This window comes from Temnothorax americanus, unplaced genomic scaffold, assembly GCF_048541705.1.
Source record: "Temnothorax americanus isolate GAGA-0224 unplaced genomic scaffold, ASM4854170v1 Scaffold5, whole genome shotgun sequence".
In the NCBI taxonomy this organism is placed as follows: Eukaryota; Metazoa; Arthropoda; class Insecta; order Hymenoptera; family Formicidae; genus Temnothorax; species Temnothorax americanus.
In genome coordinates this window covers 1833520-1856517 of record NW_027509657.1, presented here as the reverse complement: position 1 = coordinate 1856517, position 22998 = coordinate 1833520, and the positions used below count along the sequence as shown (strand labels likewise).

The 22998-nt window shown below is 38.8% G+C and overlaps 5 protein-coding genes across 9 annotated transcripts; 3 read left to right on the top strand and 2 right to left on the bottom strand.

Moving 5' to 3' along the window:
* The first annotated feature begins 17 nt into the window (after positions 1–17).
* Positions 18–1496, top strand: Mrps26 (mitochondrial ribosomal protein S26). Its single transcript, XM_077418471.1, has 3 exons — positions 18–178; positions 510–762; positions 879–1496. Exons 2-3 carry the CDS (start codon positions 521–523, stop codon positions 1318–1320), a joined length of 684 nt encoding a protein of 227 aa, XP_077274597.1. The 5' UTR covers positions 18–178; positions 510–520; the 3' UTR covers positions 1321–1496.
* A 479-nt stretch (positions 1497–1975) lies between these two features.
* LOC143904128 (A-type potassium channel modulatory protein KCNIP2) lies at positions 1976–16930 on the top strand. 3 transcript variants are annotated; one of them, XM_077418468.1, is made up of 6 exons: positions 1976–2215; positions 2485–2702; positions 13078–13305; positions 13736–13806; positions 13956–14174; positions 14548–16930. In XM_077418468.1, exons 1-6 carry the CDS (start codon positions 2166–2168, stop codon positions 14656–14658), a joined length of 897 nt encoding a protein of 298 aa, XP_077274594.1. In that variant the 5' UTR covers positions 1976–2165; the 3' UTR covers positions 14659–16930. The 3 variants fall into 3 exon arrangements, with proteins under 3 accessions (XP_077274594.1, XP_077274595.1, XP_077274596.1); XM_077418469.1 differs by having other exon boundaries at positions 1992–2064; XM_077418470.1 differs by lacking the exons at positions 1976–2215; positions 2485–2702 and adding an exon at positions 9863–10525.
* On the bottom strand, positions 2928–8230 carry LOC143904123 (uncharacterized). 2 transcript variants are annotated; one of them, XM_077418458.1, is made up of 4 exons: positions 7409–8230; positions 5847–6080; positions 4431–5601; positions 2928–4193 (listed from the first exon to the last, which is right to left on the bottom strand). In XM_077418458.1, exons 1-4 carry the CDS (start codon positions 7505–7507, stop codon positions 3685–3687), a joined length of 2013 nt encoding a protein of 670 aa, XP_077274584.1. In that variant the 5' UTR covers positions 7508–8230; the 3' UTR covers positions 2928–3684. The 2 variants fall into 2 exon arrangements, with proteins under 2 accessions (XP_077274584.1, XP_077274585.1); XM_077418459.1 differs by having other exon boundaries at positions 4431–5583.
* Positions 16931–17032: 102 nt separating the features above from the next.
* Positions 17033–20124, top strand: LOC143904126 (palmitoyltransferase ZDHHC16A). 2 transcript variants are annotated; one of them, XM_077418465.1, is made up of 6 exons: positions 17033–17277; positions 17499–17646; positions 18111–18420; positions 18570–18760; positions 18847–19157; positions 19624–20124. In XM_077418465.1, the coding sequence occupies exons 1-6, from the start codon at positions 17222–17224 to the stop codon at positions 19712–19714; spliced, it is 1107 nt and encodes a 368-aa protein (XP_077274591.1). In that variant the 5' UTR covers positions 17033–17221; the 3' UTR covers positions 19715–20124. The 2 variants fall into 2 exon arrangements, with proteins under 2 accessions (XP_077274591.1, XP_077274592.1); XM_077418466.1 differs by lacking the exon at positions 17033–17277 and having other exon boundaries at positions 17505–17646; positions 18104–18420.
* On the bottom strand, positions 20114–22992 carry LOC143904124 (serine protease snk). Its single transcript, XM_077418460.1, has 5 exons — positions 22787–22992; positions 21643–22299; positions 21173–21434; positions 20698–20945; positions 20114–20481 (listed from the first exon to the last, which is right to left on the bottom strand). Exons 1-5 carry the CDS (start codon positions 22851–22853, stop codon positions 20144–20146), a joined length of 1572 nt encoding a protein of 523 aa, XP_077274586.1. The 5' UTR covers positions 22854–22992; the 3' UTR covers positions 20114–20143.
* Positions 22993–22998: the final 6 nt, after the last annotated feature.

Genomic DNA, 22998 nt, shown 5'->3' with positions numbered 1-22998 from the left:
CAAATGCAATTTGATATTGATTTCGAATGCGCAGGCGCGGCGAATCGATATGCATGGAAAAAGAAAGGAAAACACCATAACCTCACTTTTCGAGAGCGAGAACCTCACTTTTCGGAGTAACATAACTAAAGTTGGAACGGCGAAAATATCTTTGTTATTAATTCGAAGACATATTATGGTATTTGTCATTAATCATTATTATCAATTAATATTTATTTATTATATATACAGTATTGTGTATTTTTTACATTATGTGCTAAGTTTTTTATAAGATTATTATCCCACATATTCTATATACGTTTCTTTAATTTTGGTTTGTTTAAAAAACGTTCGTTGCAATATTATATTGTTAATCAATTATATGTTGAATATGTTGAGCCTCTTTATCTAAAGAAGTCGTTGATGTCACAGACTGATTTAATTGTATAAACAAATGATGTCGTAGTAACAATGTATGAATATTACAATGATCGAAAATAGTACAATTTTTACAACAATACTTCTTATAGCTCTAGAAATAATGCAGGCCATGAGGATAATAAAAGTCAACTCCTTAACGATGGGTACCGCTGGGCTCTGCGAGACTTTTGTCCCGAATTCCGTTTACACGCAGTGCGTGCGTTGGAAGAGGAAACCAATTTGGCTGCCCACAGCAAAGTCCAAAGTGTTTCGAATACCAAAAAGGCCTGTCCTACCTGTCGAGGACAAATTGGAGCTCCAGCGTTTGAATAATAATTACAGGACATATATGACATCGTTTAGGTACGTGATGCGCAAAGTGGTTCTATATAACTCTGACCTTCGACTGATAAAATGTACGTAGAAAATTCTGGCCACTGAAACTATATGTAGCTTGAAAATTAACGGGTATGTTGCAGGGCATATGTAAGGCAACTTGCAGAGGAGGGCAAGCAACGATCCGACGAGACAGTTTGTGAGCAGAGCGAAGAGGAGGACTTTGAAAGGTGCAGCGCTATAAACGACGAGTGGAATGCAGAAGTAGCGAAGACACGAGAGATCAGGCTGGCGGAGATGAGAGAAAATCACAGAAACGCGATCCTGCAGCGTTTGCTGAGGCAAGAGCAGAGGCAGGAGATGAAGAAGGAGATGCTCAACAAAAAGGTCAAAAAAATCAAGGAAGAATCTGTTACGTTCATCACTGCGGAGAACATAGACGCCGCGATCGAGGAGTGTTTGGCAAACGTCGTCGATCATAATCGCGCATTGGATTTGGAAGGAAATTGGCACAAAGGGCAATATCCCCCGGTCCCACCTGTCGAAGAGACGCAGAAGCCAGTGGCTGTCGAGCAACGAAGTTAAATTTGAAAATCTTACGTCCAGACTATTCGTAAAAGTAAAACTAAGCTGGTAAAACTAAACTTTGCTGGACTCGCACTTTTTACAAGTGTTCTATATTCTTGCTCGAATAATGATAAGCGTGATAAGTATGAGTTGTTATATTATAGATTGTAATAAATATAAAATAGATACTCCAATATTGTCCCTTACTATATGTAATTAATATTCCTAAAAAATTAGGTGACTAATAAGAGCTTACAAGACAATTAGCATACCATTTTATAATTGAAATAGACTGTATATAATGATTATAGACTGTCCATAACATATACTATGAAAAAAAAAATTACGATAGTTTTATTGCAGAAAGTTGTACAAGATACATAAGCAGTAATAATACACGTGCAAAATAATCAAACTTAAAGGCACGGCTAATTACGGTATCGGTTAATTAGGTCAAAGTTTTGCGTTCTTACGGCGAGGAGGAGCTTACGGAGAGCTTATGAAAAAAGTGTCTGAAGCATTCTGTATAATTAGCGTATTGCGCCACAGAGCACCTCATTAAAACCGCGTGACTCGAATGCAACCCGGTTGCATCTGCGACATATGGATGCATATACATAGAGGCAACTGCTGCTGTTTACCTGCTTCCCTTTAACGCACTTAAAGCGCAGTCTTTCGCGAACGGCGCGCCGACTCGCATCACCGATTTCGTCCTCTCGACTCTCGAGGCGAAAAGAAGTCGGAAAAATATTCGTAGACGAAGTGAGAACTGAGACTCGTCCGAATTCGAGATTCGTTGACAAACAAAATCGCGACGGAAATAGCCGTTGATCGACACTCTATTAAATGAATGCGATAATTAAATGAATAAAATAAGACTGTATCGGAAATTTATATTCGAAAATTACACCAAGTACCGTGAAATTATTGTTTTCTATCGTAAATTCGCAGTTATTTTGTATTGTAAAATTAATCGATACGGCTTTCGTGCTGTAAAATTGCGAATTGGTGAAATCTCTTAAATTATTGATCGATTCAAAAGCTTAAAAAAATTGTTTACAAACAAAATTGTTTTAAACTAAAATTTTTTATCTTTCTGTTAAGATTAAATAACTGAAGCTTGTAAAGCTTGCAAATCTTGTTATTATAAAGCGCAATTTAAAAACGTATCGTTCTTCGAAGGATTTCAGAAGCTTCAGAAAGGTTTAATTATTACGAATCGGCGTATCGACGAAAAATGTATAGTGTACATGTGACACCGGGAAGATCCGCGGAGCGAAAGAACTCGGACATGGAAAACGAAATCAGAGCGTATGCAGGACGGAGGAAGGAATCGATTTCTGTGAAGCTGATAAACTACATCCGCTCGCAGTTTCACAATCAGCCGGATGCTATGTCGGGTGAGTCGGAAAAAGTTTAGCGTTCTACACCCTGCACGATAAATTATTAAACTTTGATTATAGTCGCTAGATTTCGCCGACTTCTGTGTTTACGTATTTTAGCAAATATGTTAAGTATATGTAAATTGGACGTGCGCATGTAGATTTTTTGATGCATCAACTGTATTTATTATATTATTAATATACAAAATATTCTGCAGCTCGACTGCACAATCTAACTAAAAGTATAAGAAACTTCCACCATTTATTGTTCATTAATTATTTTTGTCTATATAAATTTTCTTATTTATATTTATTTATGAGACGTGAAATATATGTATTTATACATATATTATATAGATATATATAAATCCTATATATAATATAAAAATCCTAATCTTTTCCTCTAAACACATGAAAAAAACATAAAGCCTTCTCTCACAACGCAATATCGCAATCTCATGTAAATAATAGTTCAAGTATTTAATTAATATAAGTATTATATCGTTTTATCTCCGATCCACGGAATATATTTGCCTTTCCACAATATCAAGTTCTGAAGTTTTTGCCTCAAAATAGTACTTCCAATGATCTACGGTAGAAGCGTACATTCAAAGATAGATCCGCCCGTCTATCTCCCAAGGTATCGATTATTCAACTTCCATTTCTGTTTGCTATTGCTTTCTGTTTGGATATCACTCCCGTTTCAGTTACAAGTGAAATAATTGCGCGTGTCACTCGTCGATGATACGGAAGTGGAAGAACGTTAGTGCATCTCACGGCAATCGCATAAAATGATTACTGAGGCGTCAATTGCACGGTACACAAAGACGGATGGGCTTCGGTTGTCCCAATTCCAAACTGAAACAACAACAAGATCCTTTCGTGGCTTAGAAATGGAAGAGGATTATCGTCACTCCTCGGTTTGAACACCATCAGTTTCACTTGAAAGTCACAATTTTATTCTAGATACTTGTTTATTGTCGTATCTCGCCCGCGAATTTTAAGTTTTCGCTATGCCCGGCGCGTTCGGAATGTCAATCCGATCAGTAACGTTAAAAAAGAGCGGATCTGAGACCTGAATGTTCATGCCATCGGCGATGGACAATGGGTCGTACTCATTCATCCACACATCGTTGATAGGAGCATTGTGGGCGGTCTCCTGCATATCGTCGTTGTTAGCGAGGATGGTTGCGCGTGTCGACGTAGACTGCTCGAGCGGATTGCCGCGCACATTCGTCATTCGCATACCTTGCGAAGTGTCGTTGTATAACATCCAGTAGGGCGAGAAGGAATGTTGCCGCTGCTCAGCGGTATATCTACGTTCGATCGAGCAGCCGTTAACCGCCAGATTGGATCGTTGCGAGACGATCGGCGCCATGTAGCAATAGACGCAGGATGTCTGACTTAACTTGGAGTAATCCACTTGCTTGGGTACGTGATAGTTGAGAATGTTCTCCAGATTGTTGTTGGACTCGGGAGTCCACTTTGGCCAGAACGGCTCTATTGTTCCTGATTGATGAAACATTGCTTAATTAAAACATCACGAAAACAGATTCTGCTCTTTGAAAAGAGAAGAATTAATATTTAAAAAAAGTACATGTGATTTTTCGTTTTTATATAAAAATGTATATACACATACACACACTTTATATTTTATTTTTAAATTTATTTTTTATACGATCTTTATGTTTATATCGTCTATTATAATTTACAACAATAAGAAAAGTAAATAAAACAAACGCGCACCATTTGCCGGTCTCTGCAAGTTCCCCATACCAATTTCCTGATTAATATTAATAATATTATTTTCTATTATTTTCTCTGCCATAAGATTGCTTTGCGGTTGCTCGAGTCTCTCGTTCAACAGATTGTTCGTCTCCTGAGTGAATCGAGGATAAAGGTACTGATACTGTTGATCGTTCGCATATACATTTTGCTGCATGTTGCTCTGTTGTTCGAAGGTGTCAACGTTGCAAAAATATCCCGTGCTCATCTCTCCGTTGCGTCTGCTAAAATTTTGCAAATAATAAATATTAGAGGGGTCGTTAGTCATCATGTCTGTGCCGGTCGGGTAGTCGGTGCTCTGCGTGTCAAAGTTGAAGAAGTTTTGACCGCCGTTGCAAGCGGTATCTGTCCGATATTGATAAGCCAGATTGTTGTCCGCGTTCGCGGCAGCCGCGGTGGGATCCGTGTTGTTGTAGTAGATCGCGTGGAACACGTTAGAGGATTGTAGATCGCTTTCGGGTACCTCCATCACGCTAGTGACCGTCCAGTTCTGGTAGGGATTCGGCCGGTTGTTCATATCGCTGGGAAACCTGTACTGATTGTCACCAGCCAGTGCGCTCGAACTCTGCTGAGGCATCAAGTTCGCCTCATTTAGCAAAAACTCGCCATTGGAATTCTTCAGCAGGTTGTAACACTCATTGGTAGTCGTGTTCAGCTGATCTTCAGTCTCGTTGCTCTCTGACTCGGCGGTCAGGGTGTCAGAATTATCCAACAGATTGGTAGCCCAGAAAATGGAGCTGGCGATCTCGCCTAGATTGGCGCCCACCGGCGCCTGTAGCATTCTCTTCAGCAGGAACGAGCCCTGTGAGCCTCCCTCAGATTCTTTCAATGCTCGGTGACTCGATCTGTCGTTCGACGAGATCGCAAGAGGATCCGTGTCGTTGATCAGATTCGCTTTCGGGTAGCTCGGCTCGACTAGAGGAATCGTTTGAAGATTGGGCGATATCGACGCCGTCCGCAGATTCACGATACTCAGATCTTCCACTTGGTTATTGTTGTTGTCGCATGCTTGGAATTCCCGCTGAATCCTCTTAAGTAGCAACTGCTTGAACTCCTCGTAACGTGGAATCTTGGAATCGTCCTCCTTACTTGGTATCTCCTCCTCTGCACCGATCTGCAAAAACGGAAAACACTTTGTCCGAAGTCAATCATTGTCGCTTGCTCACTGCGTCGCGAAAATGAATGAAATATAAAAGTAAAGAAGAGGCCTGTTCGTTTTAACTGAACTTTTTGTACGGTTTATCTTTCCTGGTGAACTGTGCAAGAAGTTGAGCTAAAACGAACAGGCCTGAGATAAGAGAGAAAGAATGAGAATGTGATTTGATTTGTACAATAAAATCATATTGCGATCAATCACGGGAACTTATGGCAACTCACCCACTGATAAGGCAACTGTTGCTGCGACTGATGTTGCTGTTGCTGACAATAATAGTCATCATCGGCCATTACATAGTCGGGACTGTGCAGCGGCGTCGATGTTACCCCAAGCTTGGAGTCCTTCGACTTCCTCGTCTTCCTCTTGCGGTTCTTCCTCAGCTCCTGCAGCAACCGGCAAAACTCGGCGTCATTTCCACTTCTGGCAGCTTGCAGAACCTTGATCAACGCCTTCTTCTGCAATTTAAAGTCGTGACGAGACGACGGAATCGAACGTCCGCGATAATCAACTAAATTAGAAGAAGTGGAAGAGATCGAGGAAGAAATGGAAAAAGGATCGAAGAAAAAAAAAAAAAATATTTAAAAAATGTTATGAATTAAATTAAAAATTATATTTAACTTTTCCATCATTTCTTCTACTGTTAATTTATGATTTAAAGAAAAATATGGAACCTTTGTATTGAAAAGTGGAAACTTTAGTAAGTGATTTACCGAAGATATTGGAATTGAGACTTTGGGAATGTCGAAGTTGAGAATTGTAATAAACGCAATTCTGACAGAAATTAAACATATTTCGCAGTCAAATGATCGTTGGTATAAAAATTACAGCAGAATCGTAGTTAATAATTAATATATTCGTATAACATGAGCACATTCTGCGGCTCGATCGGCGATTAGTTCTCGGCAATATTTCGTCTCTACTATCTACTTAAAAAAAAAAGATAGAGGAAGCTCGAAAAAAATTAGCAGACGCATATACGAATAATGAAAACGACGGTTACCCTTCATTTCGCTTCAGCTGTGTACTTCGCTGTACACTCTCGGCATTCGGAACGAAGCGAAGTGAAGCGCGTATTCGGACCTTAGGCGGCAGAAAGGAAAGAACAGGGCACGGGAAGTGGGGGCGGAAAGTCCGCGAGGAACGGACGGAGCTGATAGCGTTCGATAGCGTCATTTTTGGTTAGGATCCCGCGTACTTCCCTGGATCGCGATCCAGTCTTACGCCCGTTACACGGGCGAGAGGAAGCGACTCGTCCCTGGCGGACGCGAGCGTTTGCCTCCTCGCGACGGTCATCGCCATGTCCGACGTCCGTTCGGGGCTTCGGGGGAAGGCGTGCGGACGCGAAGGGGTGTCAGAGACGGCGTTCGAATATCCGTTACCGGCAGCCCCTTATTGTACCGCGGTGACAACGGCGATTCCGAAGTTGCGATCGGCAACTTCCAGGTAAACGAGTCTTGGTTAGGAATTCCCAAATTGCCCGTCCACCCGGGATCTCGCGAGAGATCCGGCGATTTTGACCCCCGCGCCAACGGTCTCGACTCCCCAGTCCCCAACTCCCACGACTCGGGGAACGCGCTCCGCGGACTCTCCGGGGAGCTCCTTGGATCGGCAACCGCCGATCGATCGGGGCGCGATCTTCGACACTTCGACGGGAGTTCGAATAGATCGCCGCTCGGGGGGACCCAGACAGGCACCGGCGACGTGTGAGGGATCGAAGCGGACGGGGAAGGGAAAACGATCGTCGGGATTTCTTCATCGTTGCGGACGATGGGTGACAGCTCACCTTGATGTTACCCGGTACGCGGTACCTCAGGGCCAGGGCCTGCAGCTCCTTGTAGGACAGCTGCGCGATATCGCTGTCGCCGACGCTGCCGACGTTCATGTTGCTGCTGCTGCTGCTGCTGTATGGCGGAATTTCGTCGCTCGCCCGAACCGATTTTCGTGGATTTTCAAATTCGAGCCGACCGTGACTTTTAGCGCGAAACGCCGTAAAGTCGCGTTCTCAGCGGGGCGCGCAATTGCGGCAATTGAGGATTTTCGCCGTTCGCCGGACCATCGAAGGGGGCGGAGAGGAACGGCAGGCCGGGACCAATCAACGGCGGGATGCTTATCGATTGGTTGCCGTAGCGAGATCGAGATATCATTGATCGCCGGCTCGATGGGATCCTCTCCAATCGCTCGCGAGCGAAAAATGGCGCGCCAATCTGCGCCAATCCCAGTCGCGAGGACGCGATCTCTGTGAAATCGCGAAGAAAGATGAAGAAAACCATGAAAAGGCGAGGATGTAAAACCAGCTGTGATGATTAGACACGTTCTCCGAGTTCTCTCACCCCTCTCGCTGTCTGACGTCTATGTCCGCAATTACTATCCGGCAAGATGTTACCGGTACACGTGTTAATCACGCCTCCCGGTGAAATTACGTGCGTAACGTGCGGGATGCGTAGTGATAGGTACGAGAAAAGTTTATTTGGATCTAATCACTGACCAATGGCTTTATTGCGTTTACTCCTTACTCCGTTTTTGCAACTTAATTAATTTGCGATGTCAAAAAGTGGTTAAATGAAGTAAACAGAGTTTGTCTCTTTCAGGTTTTGATTTTCCAGGGCATTTAATATTTTAATTTAAATGATATTGCAGAAAACGTTACGAGAGAGGAAGAGAGGAAAGTGAGGAGAAAAGGAGAGGAAATCTAAATGTAATAATAAATATCAATTAAAGCAACATCGCAGCAACGTGAAACGACGAACTGCGTCGCGGGTGAACTGGAATGGTTCTTTCTGTGCGCTACTTTTGCGTATCGACTTGCGGAGTTTGTTTACGCGGAAAGAAGTTCGTCGAGAGCTCGTAAAAAATTTACAAGAGACCGAGATCGAGACGTACGTATGCAGTACAACGATACTTTATGCAACTTTGAGGGATAATGGCGAGAGGAAGTATGTATAAAAGCGAGAAGTGTCAACGAGTGGATATTAGAATTTAGCTTTATTAATTTGATTTTTTAAACAAAATTAGAAAATTTAGACATACTCTCTCCGATCTTTGACGCAAAAAAGCGTTAATGATGCTTGAAACGTATTATTTATTTGCAATTCCATTATTAGGATATCGCAGCTTCTGAGTGCGCCAATTACAACATTTTCGACGATATCGACGTTTGGTGCTCTGATTTATGACGCAAATAAATGTAAGAACGCTGTGAATTAATTAACTGTTCGCTATTTTTGCGAAATTCAATGTGGATTGATCTGCTTTACATCGTCGACTTACCTTCGTGCGTGGAATCGATGTACGGATAGAAAGCGAGTTGTCACATGCATTTCAGCGTTTCCAACGAACTTTGAGAAAAATATCTTTCTTGAAAAAAATCTTTGAACCGAGTTTAAGAAGCTTAAGAAAGAGAAACTCATTTTTATTCACATTTGGTACAATGTTTCAAGCTGTGCTTGACAACTTAATAACTCGTCATCAAATATGCATTGATATTTGTCGGCAATTATGTCATTCACAGAATTAACGAGCAAATATCTATTTTTAAAATGGGACAACTAGCAAGTGGCCTGACTTGTCAGCTGCGATGACAATTCAGCGGGTTACTTTAATAATAGAGTATATTATTGGAAGGGCATGTTGATGAGCCAAAATTGAAATAATACAGCTAGGGATGAGACGCTTGTCAGTTCTGTTTCACAATATAATACAATGTTTACCGTTTCTTGAGAGTTTCGGGGTCTTTCAAGGTCTTTAAGAAAGCCTTTCAGGAGTTTCAAAAAACTTTCTCTATTTTTTAAGCTTTCAACTTTTATTGGAAGTCTCCAACTATCGCGATTATAACTAACTAAAGTTTCATTTATTTTGCTATTTTTTTTTCTAAATTCTATCATTGGTAGAAATTCAAATATTAGAGAAAATTCTGTACAATTTGTAGCTAAATCGAAATAGACTTCATTTTTTCGACTAGAAGAAGCTGGAATATGTGTACATGTTTTAATCAGACTAGTAGAATTAATTCTACTTGTAATAAACATTGTACAAAGTACATTTTAATACTTCTTGCTTTCCAATATCTAACATTTAAGTATCAATTAGGAAAAAGCAGAGAGATGTACAGAGAGATATAAAATATTATATCTCTCTGGATGTAAATTTTTTCAGATATTTGGGGGAAGTTTTTAAGAATTTTTGACTTTTTCAGTGCTCGAAGTAACGATTCGAAGTTCTTGTCGAACCGGCTGTCGCTACCACCGGCTGTCGAAGATCGTCGCACTTGCGCGTTGAAAGCGACGTACTTATGGCACGTTTTTCCACGGATCCCCCACGGTGATTCAGTGTGGAATCATCGGCGCAGTGTAACGTCATCCGCAGCCGTCGTTCAGCATCGCGAAGGACGGACAGCTACCGCAGCAGCCAAAGCGGCGTATCCTGTGCGCAGCATCCGCAACTGCGTGGTTGTCCCAAGCCTTTTGTCTGTATATCTCGCTCTCTCCTTCTCTCATACCGCCCCGTGCGCGTGCGGAGCACCTCGTTTGGAGAGCGCGTCTCGGGATGCGTCACGCCGATCAGTGGTGGTGAATCGAATAATCCCGATAATTCCGTCCGGCCGCCGACATATCAGGGGCAGGTCGAGCAAGCAATCTGCGCGATTGCTGGCCGATGAAGGCGCGTAAGAGCCGCGACAAACGTAAGTTCGGAAAGCGAGAACGACCGTAAAGAGAAAGAAAGAAAGGCTGCTCGGTGATCAAGCTCTTCCTCCTGCTTTCTCGCCTCGTGTCCGTGCGGCACCGTTCGATATACGTGCCACTGCCGTTGATACTTGGACCAGTCGATCGACTACTCAGCGGAGAGCGTCGTTGACAAGCGGAGCGACAGCCGGGGGGTGATAACTGCCGAATGCAGCACCAAGGTGCGGTGATCAGCGTCCAGGATTCCTCTCTTCTTCTCTTCTTCTCACACCTTTCCCACCTCTGTGGAAATGGCCTGATTATCTGTTTGTCCTTGTCCATTTGTATGTAGTAATCCCCTGTTCTATGAATGGTAGTTTCTTGCGTAGGTCGGAGTCCAACCCCCGTGTCGCACCAGGAGTGTTAATGTGTCAAAGGTCATGTCTGCGTCGGCTTGGTTGGAGCCTTCGATATATCTTGGGAGATGGATATTTTTGGATAACACTCTTTCCCTCATCTTCCAGGTCTCGCTTATCGATTCTCGAATTCTTTCGGCGTTTAAATACTCGGCTTTTGTAATTCACGAAGCCTTCCTCTTTCATCTCACTCGACCTATTGCATCTATCTCTCTACAGCGATATCGCACTTTAAGATTCCGTAATTGAAACTCTTGAATCTTTAAAACTCTTCGCTTTCTTTTAAATTCCTTTAAACATTTTATATAATTCTCATCTCTTAATTCTTATAGCTTTTTCGAGATTTTTAGAACCTCAAATTTTCTAATCTCTTTAATCAACTGCCTACTCTGATACAACACTTTTTGTAACACTTTTCTATATTTAAATCTTAGCTTTTATTTTTTAATTATAGAATCTAGGATTTTTAAGTATTAGATTTAAGTATTAGATTTTTTGTTCTTAAATCTTTAGAACCTCTAGTAGAGTTTTAATTTCTTTTTTCTTAATTCTATGGATTCTTAAATACTATCGTACTTTCTTGCAATGTGATATTTCTTAATAAAACGGCAGATTATTTATAATGCCTTATATAAGAAGATTATTCGCAGAAATTAAAAAAGTTTTTTTTCCATAATTTTTTATCTAACTATATATAATTATACATTAAATTCTACTTGATTAATCTCTTTATAAATACAAAATCTGCGCTTCGGAGAACTTATCTCGAAGATTTCTGCGCACTTTTTCACGAACATTCACGCGTAACATTCATAATAGGAAGGGGTAGTCAGGAAGTAAGGGGTAGGAGCTGCAACGTTACCATGACAACCCCGGATACCCGGGACCAGAGCTAATAGTCACAGCATGTGTAGGGGATGAACAGAACGTCGCAGTTCTTTAGAAAGTAACTTTTGACATGTTATCATTTTATAGTAAATTGTAGACGACACGTAATGAAAATTTTTATCTCTGATTCTTGCTTGAATTCGATTGCTGAGATTGTTAAACTGCCTCGTTTTTACATTTTTTAATCTCCAAATTTTTAAACTCTCAAATATCTAGGTCAAGATTTACAGCCCTTAAGCGTGTTTGCAAAGACTTGAATGCTCAGATTTTACAACCCCTGCATTTTTGAATCTCCTTTTGACTCTTTAGATTACTTCTTTTTCCCTTAGATCTGTAGATTCTACCCCTTGTATTATATCGTAGATTATTGCTTAAACAATTCGTAGTTCTCTTATGATTATATTGAGCTCTTTCTAATAGCGAATTTCTATCGTTGTTTGATTAGTTAGTAATATAGCATTAGATTTCGACTCGTTAGTAAATAACATTGATGAAAATATTAAAAATGAAGGTAAAATTGCTATATTGCATCTATTTTATAGTCTATATCTCTGTTTACAAGGAAGTTGTTGAATTATTTCCTGCTTTTGTAAAATATATTTTCTTATCAGAGCGATATTGGAAGCACGCACGTATATTAATTGCATTTACCACAGGAAGCATTTCTGATCAAATCTCTTTATGGAACATAATCACCCAGCACTGTAAAATCCGTATCAATGGACTCCTTTCACTCTCAGAACATGAAGAATGTATTCTCGCAATATCTTCTTTCTCGGAGCTCTTTTGCTCTTCCTCAGTTCTCTTCTTGAATGATTTACACTATGGAGAGAGAGTCGCCCATTAAAAATAATTTATCAGTTAATGATGTTAAAAACTGATTAATATTTTAATAAACAACCAATAAAAATTGAAGATAAAATTAAATATATGTCGCAATATACCGTTGCAATAATTGTTACTGTCTTTTTTTCAATTTTTTCAAATTTGGATTTTATTTTGCAAGTTATTTATCTTTCTTGTTTTTCATATATAACAAAACGTGGTTTGTAAATTTGTAATTATATAGAAAAAAAAAACAAGCGACTTCGTATAGCGCGAACCACCACGATCTTTCTTCACCCCTGTTGTCTCTCGCCTCTCACGACTTCTCCGCTTGCAAGTCTTTGCGCACTGTGTAGATCCCTCCTAGAGTAGAGTATATATCCCTTCTTCAGGGATGCTACGGTCACGATGATTCCCTCAAAAGTAGAAAAAAAGTAAAGCAAAGGAAAAAATAACTCCTTTGTGTCCATCTCTTTCAAGTAAGAAAGAAAAAAAATTGATGGCGACCTCCCTTCTCGGCGATCGCGGGCGACGGGACTTTGCCGAAACTTTTCGCGCGAAGGGCGTCGCTGCCCCGCGCTCGACGACAAGAGGAGGGAGGCGCGAGAGGGAGCATCTCGAAGGCGCGACGCAGTCTTAGGAGTGAAGGGCTTGCGAACTTGCAGAAGGAGAGCTTGAAGGACTCGGGGGCGTTTTAGGGAGCTCCGGGGGCGCCGCGCTCGCCCTTGGTGGCCGACACAAGCCGGAGGAGCTCGCCACCCTCGCGGCCACCACCAGATTCTCCCGGAAGGAGATCCAGCTGATCTACCGGGGTTTCAAGCAGGAATGCCCAAGCGGTTTGGTCGACGAAGATGCCTTTAAGCAGATCTTCTCGCGATTCTTTCCGCAGGGAGGTAATAAAGGGATGATGATGATTATGAGAATGATAATGACGAATAATAATGTCGAGAGATCGCTGAACCGTAACATCAATAAAGCGTTCTTATTTCCATCATTGTAAATTTTTGATAAAATAAATAATCGTCATAATCGTCCTTATTGTAAAAAAAAAAACGAAATTTTTGAATAATGTTCTATATCTCCATCTTCTTTCTCAAATTTCGTGACATGAAATTCTTGAAACTTCCTGACTTCATATTCACAGAAATAAAATAAAATGATAATTTATATATATGGTTTCTTATAAGGATAAGGATTTTTTCTAAATTCTCAGATTCTTATCTTTTTCATTACGGTAAATGAGTCTATCTTACGTTATACGAAGAAGTCGCACATAGATTTTTTTTAAATTATCATTACCATTCTGATCATCACGTGTTGTAGACGCAAGTCAGTACGCTCATTATGTCTTCAACACCATGAAGAGGAAACCGTCCGGCAAGATAAGCTTCGAGGTGAGCGACGTGTTTTCGCAGACAAGTGCTTTAAAAGGCACGCAGAAATGTCAACGCGATATTTCAAGCTCGGCTCTAAATTTACCGAATGTTTCCATTCTATAGAAAATTCACAGTTTCAAACTGAGCTCGAAATTTTTTTTAATTAGGAGTTCCTCACTATACTATCGAAGGTGTCAAGAGGGTCGGTGGAGGAGAAGCTGCAATGGGTATTTGGTCTGTACGATTTGGATGGCGATGGTCTGATAAGCAAAGAGGAAATGCTGGACGTCGTCGGCTCCATTTACGACATGCTAGGCCGTTACACGCAACCGCAAATCCCTGAGCCGCATGCGGCCGCCCGTGAACACGTCGATCGTATCTTCCACGTGAGTATTAATATGATACCTAGTTAGAACAAAAATATCTAAAAAATACCTGAAGATAATTAATAACGAGATAAAGTTTATATAAATTATATAATTGACAGCAGCATTTTGCGATCCTCCAAGACTTAAGTAGTTACTAATTTCACAATCCACTAAGATCTATAAGAAATTATAATATTTTTAATATCTCTTATTTATATATGTATTTAGAAGAGGATGTATTACTTTAACAGATTTTTCAATTTATTGTATTTAGTCGTAATGATACTTAATGATAGGCAGTAATTAACGGTATTTCACATTTTATTTATGATTTACAATTAAGTTAAGTATTAATTATTGGTTAAAAATAATACCTCATGCATATTTTTAGTTGATGGACGCGAATAAGGACGGGGTGGTGACCATCGAAGAGCTAGTACAGTGGTGTTCCAAGGACGAGCAATTGTTGCGAAGTCTCGATACTCTGGACACCGTATTATGAGATCTTAACGTTCTATCGAAGATTTCAGTATCACAGATTATCAACTACGCTTTGAGCAATGACTACAATATATCATGAACCTTTCCATCGATCTACCCGCCTCTCTTTACGAGGAGAATACGCAAATTCTCAGTGATTTAACGATTATACATTTAAACAAAAACCGATAAAATCGAGTAAAAACGTTAAAAAATATATTAAAAAGACAGAAAAATCGAATTAAATCCGTTTGCGAATCGGGATTTTACGATTTACAAGTAAAATCCAATAATTCAATGTTTAGAGAAGATCAAACGCGACCAAAATGTCATTGCTCGAGACGTATCTTTAAGAAAAGACCCCGAAGAACCCTTTCGCACGTGTCTTTGTAAATATGTACGTACCTCGTTTACACACCTACCCAGTCTTTCAAGTACAACACTTCCGATACATGATTCAATGATTGAGGATCTGAAAGAATCGATGATTAAAGTCATCTTTAAAGTTTCTTAAAGCTTCACAGCTTTGAGAATTTTTGAAACGTTGAAGTTATAAAGTATTTTAAATTATTATATACAAAATTATTAAATTATTTATTAATTATATCAGAGAAAGTAGATCATCGGTCCGTTCAAATGCTCAATTTCTTGCAAGAAATAGATGAATTAAAAAAGTTATCGATACGAATTTGATCTGCAAAGGCAGAAAGGGTATTCGTAATTTAATTGAAATCGAGAATCTTTCTCTCTCTCTCTCGAATTATTCTTATAACTTCACAGAAAATGTACGTCTTTTTCTTCTTAGAAACTGTTTTGTTGACTCATATATTTTTAGAAGATCGCTATGATATTTACGTAGTGTTGCCGAGGTGTTTAAGCCTCCGGAATCTTTAATGATATTAATCGATTGACCCTTCGAGGGCGCAAGTCTGCCCTAGCTCTTTAAGATTTCTAAATTTGATCTTTCAATCTTAATGTACTATCGTGAACGCCAAATTTGGACTTTTTAGTCATCGATTGCAAAGCAGTACTCTTCTCCGGCCAAGTGAGGGAGACCAACGTTGCCCTGTTATTACCTTGGCCTATACCTCGTGTGATTATCCTGTACCTTATTATTATATAATATTAATTATATTAATATATAATTATTATCGGAGTTAAGGTAACTCGTTGTCTGCCATACGTGCCGTCAAAAATAATATATCCTATTTTTTCGGATCTCCTAATATCTATACTTTTTATTTCAAGACTGTCTTTTAAGACCTAAATTCGTCAACCTCATTGCAGTTTCAGATCTTTGTACGATTTTGATTATTCGCGAAATTTTTTATTTCTGGAACGCTTTGATCCCATGAAATTCTTTAAGCACTCTTTGATTTATAGATATTTTATGTTTGACTTCTAAAGAAAGATATCTTCTTATGTAGTTCTTCATGGCAGATAAAGTGTTAATACCACTTATTACACTCGTTCTTAAATTGTTGAAGTTTAAGGTTTAATCCTTCTTACAGAAACGAGCTATATATATATATGCTTATATACATATACATGTATATCAGTATATGTATATAAATATATATGCCTATATATATATACATATATATATATATATATATATATATATATATATATATATATATAAAATTGACTGTTAAAAGCATTCCATGAATTTATTCTCGTCCGCAAATATAATTGCGAATTTTTCGGCGTTGTGAACGCAAAATGCGCCTTTTGCGTGTCTAACAAGATTAGCGTGTAGCGTGTATATATACGTGTATGCACTTTTGTTAAAACGCATGTACACTCGTGCATACCTATGAGAAAATAAATCTATCTTTGTACGACGAATCGCTATGTCATTTGTCTAATAACAAAATATCTAAAGTTTAAAGACATCTATATTTTTAAACATTTTAACAAAATTTCAGAATTCAATGTTTTCTCTCCCTTAGATTTTCTATTAAACTGATATGTTCATTAAACAAACTCCCAAATTTTATATTTTTTAAAATATGAAAATATATGTAAGCATTTATGTGTGTGTGCGTTTATATTTTATATTTTTAATAGTTTTAATTTTTTTTTACGTATGTATGTTACAAATTCTCAAATAAACAGTTCTGCATATTCGGGAGTGTTTCCGATAACGTTTGAAAGTGCCGCTTGCAAAAAATGGCGGGAAAGTCTGTATATGCTTATGCGTTTTCTCCTATTTTCTGACACAAGTCACATAATTTCACATTTACAAAAATTCGATTTGCGAACGTATGTAATAAATAATATATCTAACATTATACGTATGTACATAATTTTTTTCGACGACATTTCTACCCTTTCCTGAAAACAAATATGGCCATATGGCGGACAAGGCCGTACTTGCGGATCGATCGAGGTATTCGAGGTTATCGTTTCTCACCGCGGCGGCGATTGTCGGTCACAACACCTTATCGGATGTCTTATCAAGGTGTGCAAAGTGCGACGTTAAGGATGAGCGAACGAGTGTTCGCGAGACATGACTTCAATATAATTAATACGCCAGAATTATGAGCACGTGCATGTGAGTGGACTCGAGGGCAAACGCGAAAATGGCGAAGATACAGTGGTCCTTGGCGACCTTGGCGAAGGCGCCAAGCATTCTTCGGTAAATCCGATAAATTTTTCCACTTGTCGAACTTTCATCTGTTAAATTATATATCTCATCGCGCAACAAATTTATTTTGTCTCTATTTTTCCGATTTCTGCCTATGTCGATTGCGTTAAAAATTATTGAATTTTAATCCAACCACTTATTGCTTTTTTATGCTATATATATTATAATTTTATGTGGACCTGAGAGTATAATCTGATTTCACTTGTTTTAAGGGTTAGTTTAAAGCGGCGGTGGTGGCGGCTACAAATTGTCTTCAGATCCCTGTTCTACAATGACTTCTTGAATTGGAGTTACGCTTGTGATATACTTATGGAACCCATGTTCTGGTTTGTCGAGAATTTCACCTCCTTTTTGGGTCCGGTAAGATTTTAAATACTATTTCTTATATCGTACCTCAAAATCTCACATTAGCTTTCTTAACACGAATCTAATATTATACTTGTAGCACAAGCCTCAGCTGAGTTAAAAAAAAATCAATACTACGATTTTGATACTTGAAAACAGATTTTTGTGATGGCAAGCCATCAAATTTAAAAAGAGAATCACAACTGGATCGACATATCTTGACTAACTGAGATATTTTTAGAGATTTTTTCATTGTGGTTGCGTTTCGTTATATTAGCGTTAAAGTGGTTGTTCTTCTTTTGTAATTAATATATTTTATTCATGTACACCACAATAACGAGTGATATTCTGACATGACAATATTTATGTCTATCAAATTAGATGAATAATATTTCATAGAATACTCCACAATACTTCATTTTATATAACACAAACTTCACAACATCCACAATGTATTTACTAAGTGCTGCAGTCCACAGGTGTTCCTGGTGATGGTGAGCCTGCTGACCTTGAGCATTGTGTACATTGCGTACTACTTGGGCCTACCCTGGTGGTGGGAACAAAGTCCATCGATGACAATAATCTTATTGATAGTCGGAAACTGGCTGCTGGTTAATGTCTGCTTCCATTATTATATGGGCGTGGCTGTGCCAGCGGGTAATCCACCTCAGGGAGGTCTTATCCCGGAGGCTGTGAGCATTTGCAAGAAATGCATCAAGCCAAAGCCACCCAGAACACATCACTGTTCTGTCTGCAACAAATGTATCCTCAAGATGGATCATCATTGTCGTATCCTTGCATATTTCATGGATTATTTTTGTATATCCAATCAGTTTTCATCAGTTAATTATACGTTATAGATTAATTAACATCAATGAGAATTTATAATGGGCGATTCTGCAGCATCCTGTGAAGAGTTTTCCTTAATCAATGTGCAGCATGGTTAAACAATTGCGTCGGCCACTACAATCATCGGCACTTCTTCCTATATATGGTTTATACCGTAGTTGGCGTTACGTTTATCATGATATTCGGTATACGACTTGCCTATGAGGAGTTCTTCCCTGACCAAGAACCGGAATTGAACGGCCATCCGGTGCGCCTCAATAATTCGGAAATAATCCCAATGGTACGTTAGACAAACAATTAATAAAACATGCTTATCAAATTATCATTTTTGCAAAATGTTAAACGCGTGCGCGTTGATTTATACAGACAGAATCATTAGATCACTTGAGCAAAGAGGAGCTGGCAGAAATAGCAAAACAGGCGGCAGAAACTGAGGCCAAAGAATGGCGACAAAGACTGATAATTTTCGCGGGTTTGATCTGTGTCGCTACATTTGCGGCGCTGGGTGCCCTAGCCTGGTGGCACGCAGGTCTCATCACCCGGGGGGAGACAAGCATTGAGGCGCACATCAATAGCGCTGAATCAAAGAAGTATCGAGCCCAGAATAAGTTCTATCAGAATCCGTACGACTTCGGGCCCAAAGAGAACTGGAGATTGTTCTTAGGAATAAAAAATAGGTATTGGAAATTTTATCAAGACAAAAGCGTTAAATACTGTAGCAATCTCCGATTAAAATACAGACAACTGAAATATGAAATATGAATCATTAATGATAGGCTAGTTGAATGAGAAAAATAATGAACATATTCATAAAATAATATCACTTCTATAGAATTTTCAGTCAGAAAAATCAATTTAGTTAAAAAAGTCAAACTTTGCAAAATTAATTCAACTTCATGCATCATTTAATATGTCGATTATGTATCTCACCTTCGAAATGCTTATGTTCTTTTAACTTTAAAATGACTACAATTTCGAATTTGAGCGAAATTGGAAATTAATAATAGCTATTGCAAAAAAAAATTTTGGTTAACATATAAATAATTTATTGGCACTTCGTGAAATATGTCATTTTCGCATTATTCTCATTAAAAAATTGTCTAATATTATTCTCATAATGCATCTAAATGTTCGTTGTTACAGAAACTGGTGGCATATCTTATTTCCATCGACTCATGGCCCTTACGGCGACGGGCTTACGTGGCGAACTATTCATGATAGCAAAATCTCTTGATTTTTTAAGTTTAGAATGTCGCACACAGTCCCACGTTCTATAATTCATACCTCCTCGCGATTTCTTTTTTCTTACGTTCCAATATTCTAGTCAGAATCGCAGACTGTTCAACTGCACTACCATAGTTAATTGAAGTGGCATATGTACAATTAACCATTTGCAATTGTCTAATTCTCTCGACTATGTAATTGGAGCGAGTCAACTTTTTCTGAAATTGCAAAATTATTCTTACATGGTAAATGGACATCGTGTTATAAAATAATGAGAAAATAGAAAAAAAATTTGCAAATGCCATAAATTTCTTAGTTTTCAATTAATTTGACTGACTAGTTATTTGATAACTAATTGTGTAAGACTTGATTTTAGCCAAATACAATTTAATAAAGGATGTTTTTGTACCTTTCGTAAAAGTCGGATAAATTGCGATTCTTATCTTCGTGACCAGACAATATCTTCGATCCATGGAAGATAATGGGACACTCTGGTATAAACGCCGGGGATGTCGATCATCGCGCACCCCTGACCGAAGCTGGTGACACCGATCACTTGGAAGAGACACCCGCTCGTAGGATGGACTATTTGCAGAGGACCACCCGAATCTCCTTGGCAAGTGTCTCTGGTCCAGTTGCCACCAGGATCGCCGGCACAGATCATACTCGGTGTGACACCGTATGGAACTTCTGTGGAACTGTTGTGCCGTATTGTGCAGGGCAGATTGTCTATCAGATCCAGTTGAGCTTTTTGCAGTCGATCGCTAACTTCTCCACCTGAAAGCATATAATTATTTAATTTGAATCGGTACTTTTGCCTTATAAAAATCTTCCATGATAAAGGGCTTTGCATCTATTAGAAATCACATTCTTAATAAATCCAGAGCTCTTGGACATCTAGATTTTCAAATCCATTTAGCTCTACGAATCTTCGAATTTCGTGCGATTCCGTAACTCCCAAGTTTTCGCGCGAGGAATTACCGGATTATCTACCAAATTCTTTAAGGCCCCAGCCGCTAATCCAAGCCTTTCTAGGCACGGTATCGTATTGCTGATAAAGACACGCGGGTCGTACAGATGTGCTAAACGTGACGTCGTTCACAAGCTGCACCAAAGCTATGTCCGCATACATCGCGGGTGGCTTGTAATCCGGATGTCTCGTCGTATTTTTAACGGCAACTGTGACGCCTTCCTGGTCCGCCAATCTGTGGAAGCCTATCCTTGCGTGAGTTGGGCCGCCGCTGCAAAAAGATACATTGTATCTTTTATTGACTATATCTTCTCATTGACTAACTTCATTAATTATTTCATAAATAACTGCAAGATCAATATTATAGATTTTTCTACATTCTAAAATTCTACATCGGTGGATTTCTAAAATTCTCGAAGAAACATGTCTTGAGGAATAGCTTCGAAATTAGTAGTTAAGTAGTTTTATTTAAAGCGAAAAAAAATGACAGAAGTATACTCTGGCCCATAAGTACAATGCGCAGCGGAAAGAACCCAGGTATGTGAAATCAGCGTCCCGCCGCACATCAGAATGAATTCGGAACCGCTTTTACCTAGGGCGACCATGTGAGGGAACTCGCCAACCCGGGCCTCGATGCCACCGACCACCAAGCGATTCGTGTTCTCACAGACATTATTCACCTCGATCATGGCCGACGATGAACCAGTCAGAGACGTTATCGAGGTTGTGCCCGCAATTTCTCTCACATATTCATCGCACTCTGAAATTTATTTTATAGATATGATTGTGATTTATGTTAAATGTATAAAGAAAAATGGATCTTTTCACTATAGACTGAATGCATGATTTGTTACATTATAAACACGTGTACTTGTGTAAATTATTAGGTTTTTAGACTTTTATATCTGTAAATTTTTTAATCCTACAAATTCTTGAAATATACTAATATATAATCACATTTTACTTACTAAGTTCTGATATCGTTTTCACTGGACTGATCTTCATGGGTATCAGATCCTCCAATAATGGACGTGAGATTGGAGGTTGAATTTTAGGAGGAGTACGCGTAGGAGACGTTGTAAAATCATTATCAACTGGTGTTGGTGTATTAAATACTGGTATATTAGATGTTGATATAGGATAATGTGGTGATGGTGGTGGTGTGTAATGGCTTTGTGTATCGGATCTTGGTGAACTGGGAGAATCTGTATCAAACCTTGTATCAATGCTTTTAGGAGGGTTCAACTGGTTCAAGAAGGGATTGTTCATAATATTAGGAAAGAGATCGTTATTTATACTATTAGGAGTGGGATTATAATTATTATTGGACATTGAAGTCGGTGATGTAAAGCTATTTGACAAGAACGGGTTTCCATTTCCATTGTTGCTGTTTACCGGTTGCATACTATTAGGAGTGGGATTATAATTATTATTGGACATAGAAGTCGGTGATGTAAAGCTATTTGACAAGAACGGGTTTCCATTTTTATTGTGGTTGCTGTTTACCGGTTGCAGGAAAGGATTCCTATTTTGAGCACGAGGAACATTCGCGGACGGTTGGAGAAAAGGATTGCTGCCGATGCCCGAACTGAGTTGAACTTTGTTTAAGTTTTTCGAAAAACCATCTAAAAAATTGGACAAATTTATAGAAAGATAGATTTTTTTTTAAATTGTACACTTATATATTATCTCCTTTATATTATCTTACATTATATATAATATCGATTTGTTTTTTTATATTTTAATTTATAGCGTTAAAATTTAAGTTTGCTAATATAAAAATTATAGAATAAAAAAAATTTCAAAATAAAGTAAATAACAGAACCGGATAAATTAAAAATCTTCTTTATAACAATATAAATATCACTATCCAAGAAATATCCATTTTTTATATACATGGATTTCACATTTATTTGATTTTAACAATAACGTATAACGTTTATAATCACAAATAACAATCGTCACAACAAAAATAAAATAACGACATCTAACAACGCAAAATAATCCACAGGATCGTCCCTGGCAATGAATAACACTTGAAATAATTATTAATAACGAGAAGTAAGTGTTTGTTCTTATTATTAATTATTAATAATCTTGAATTTTTCCTACCAGCGGACCGGATGAAGACCACATCAAGGATCAGGAAGATCGAAACCAGGTTGAAACAAAAATCCATCACTGAAGAGACACAAGGATACCGAGTATTCAATGTCAAGACATTTAGCGACGGAGATAAACTGATGTTTGCGACGATTAACGGCGATGGAATCTGCGTGCGTCTCTTTTTCCCGTCTCTCCCTTCTAATTTTACAGAGAAGAAC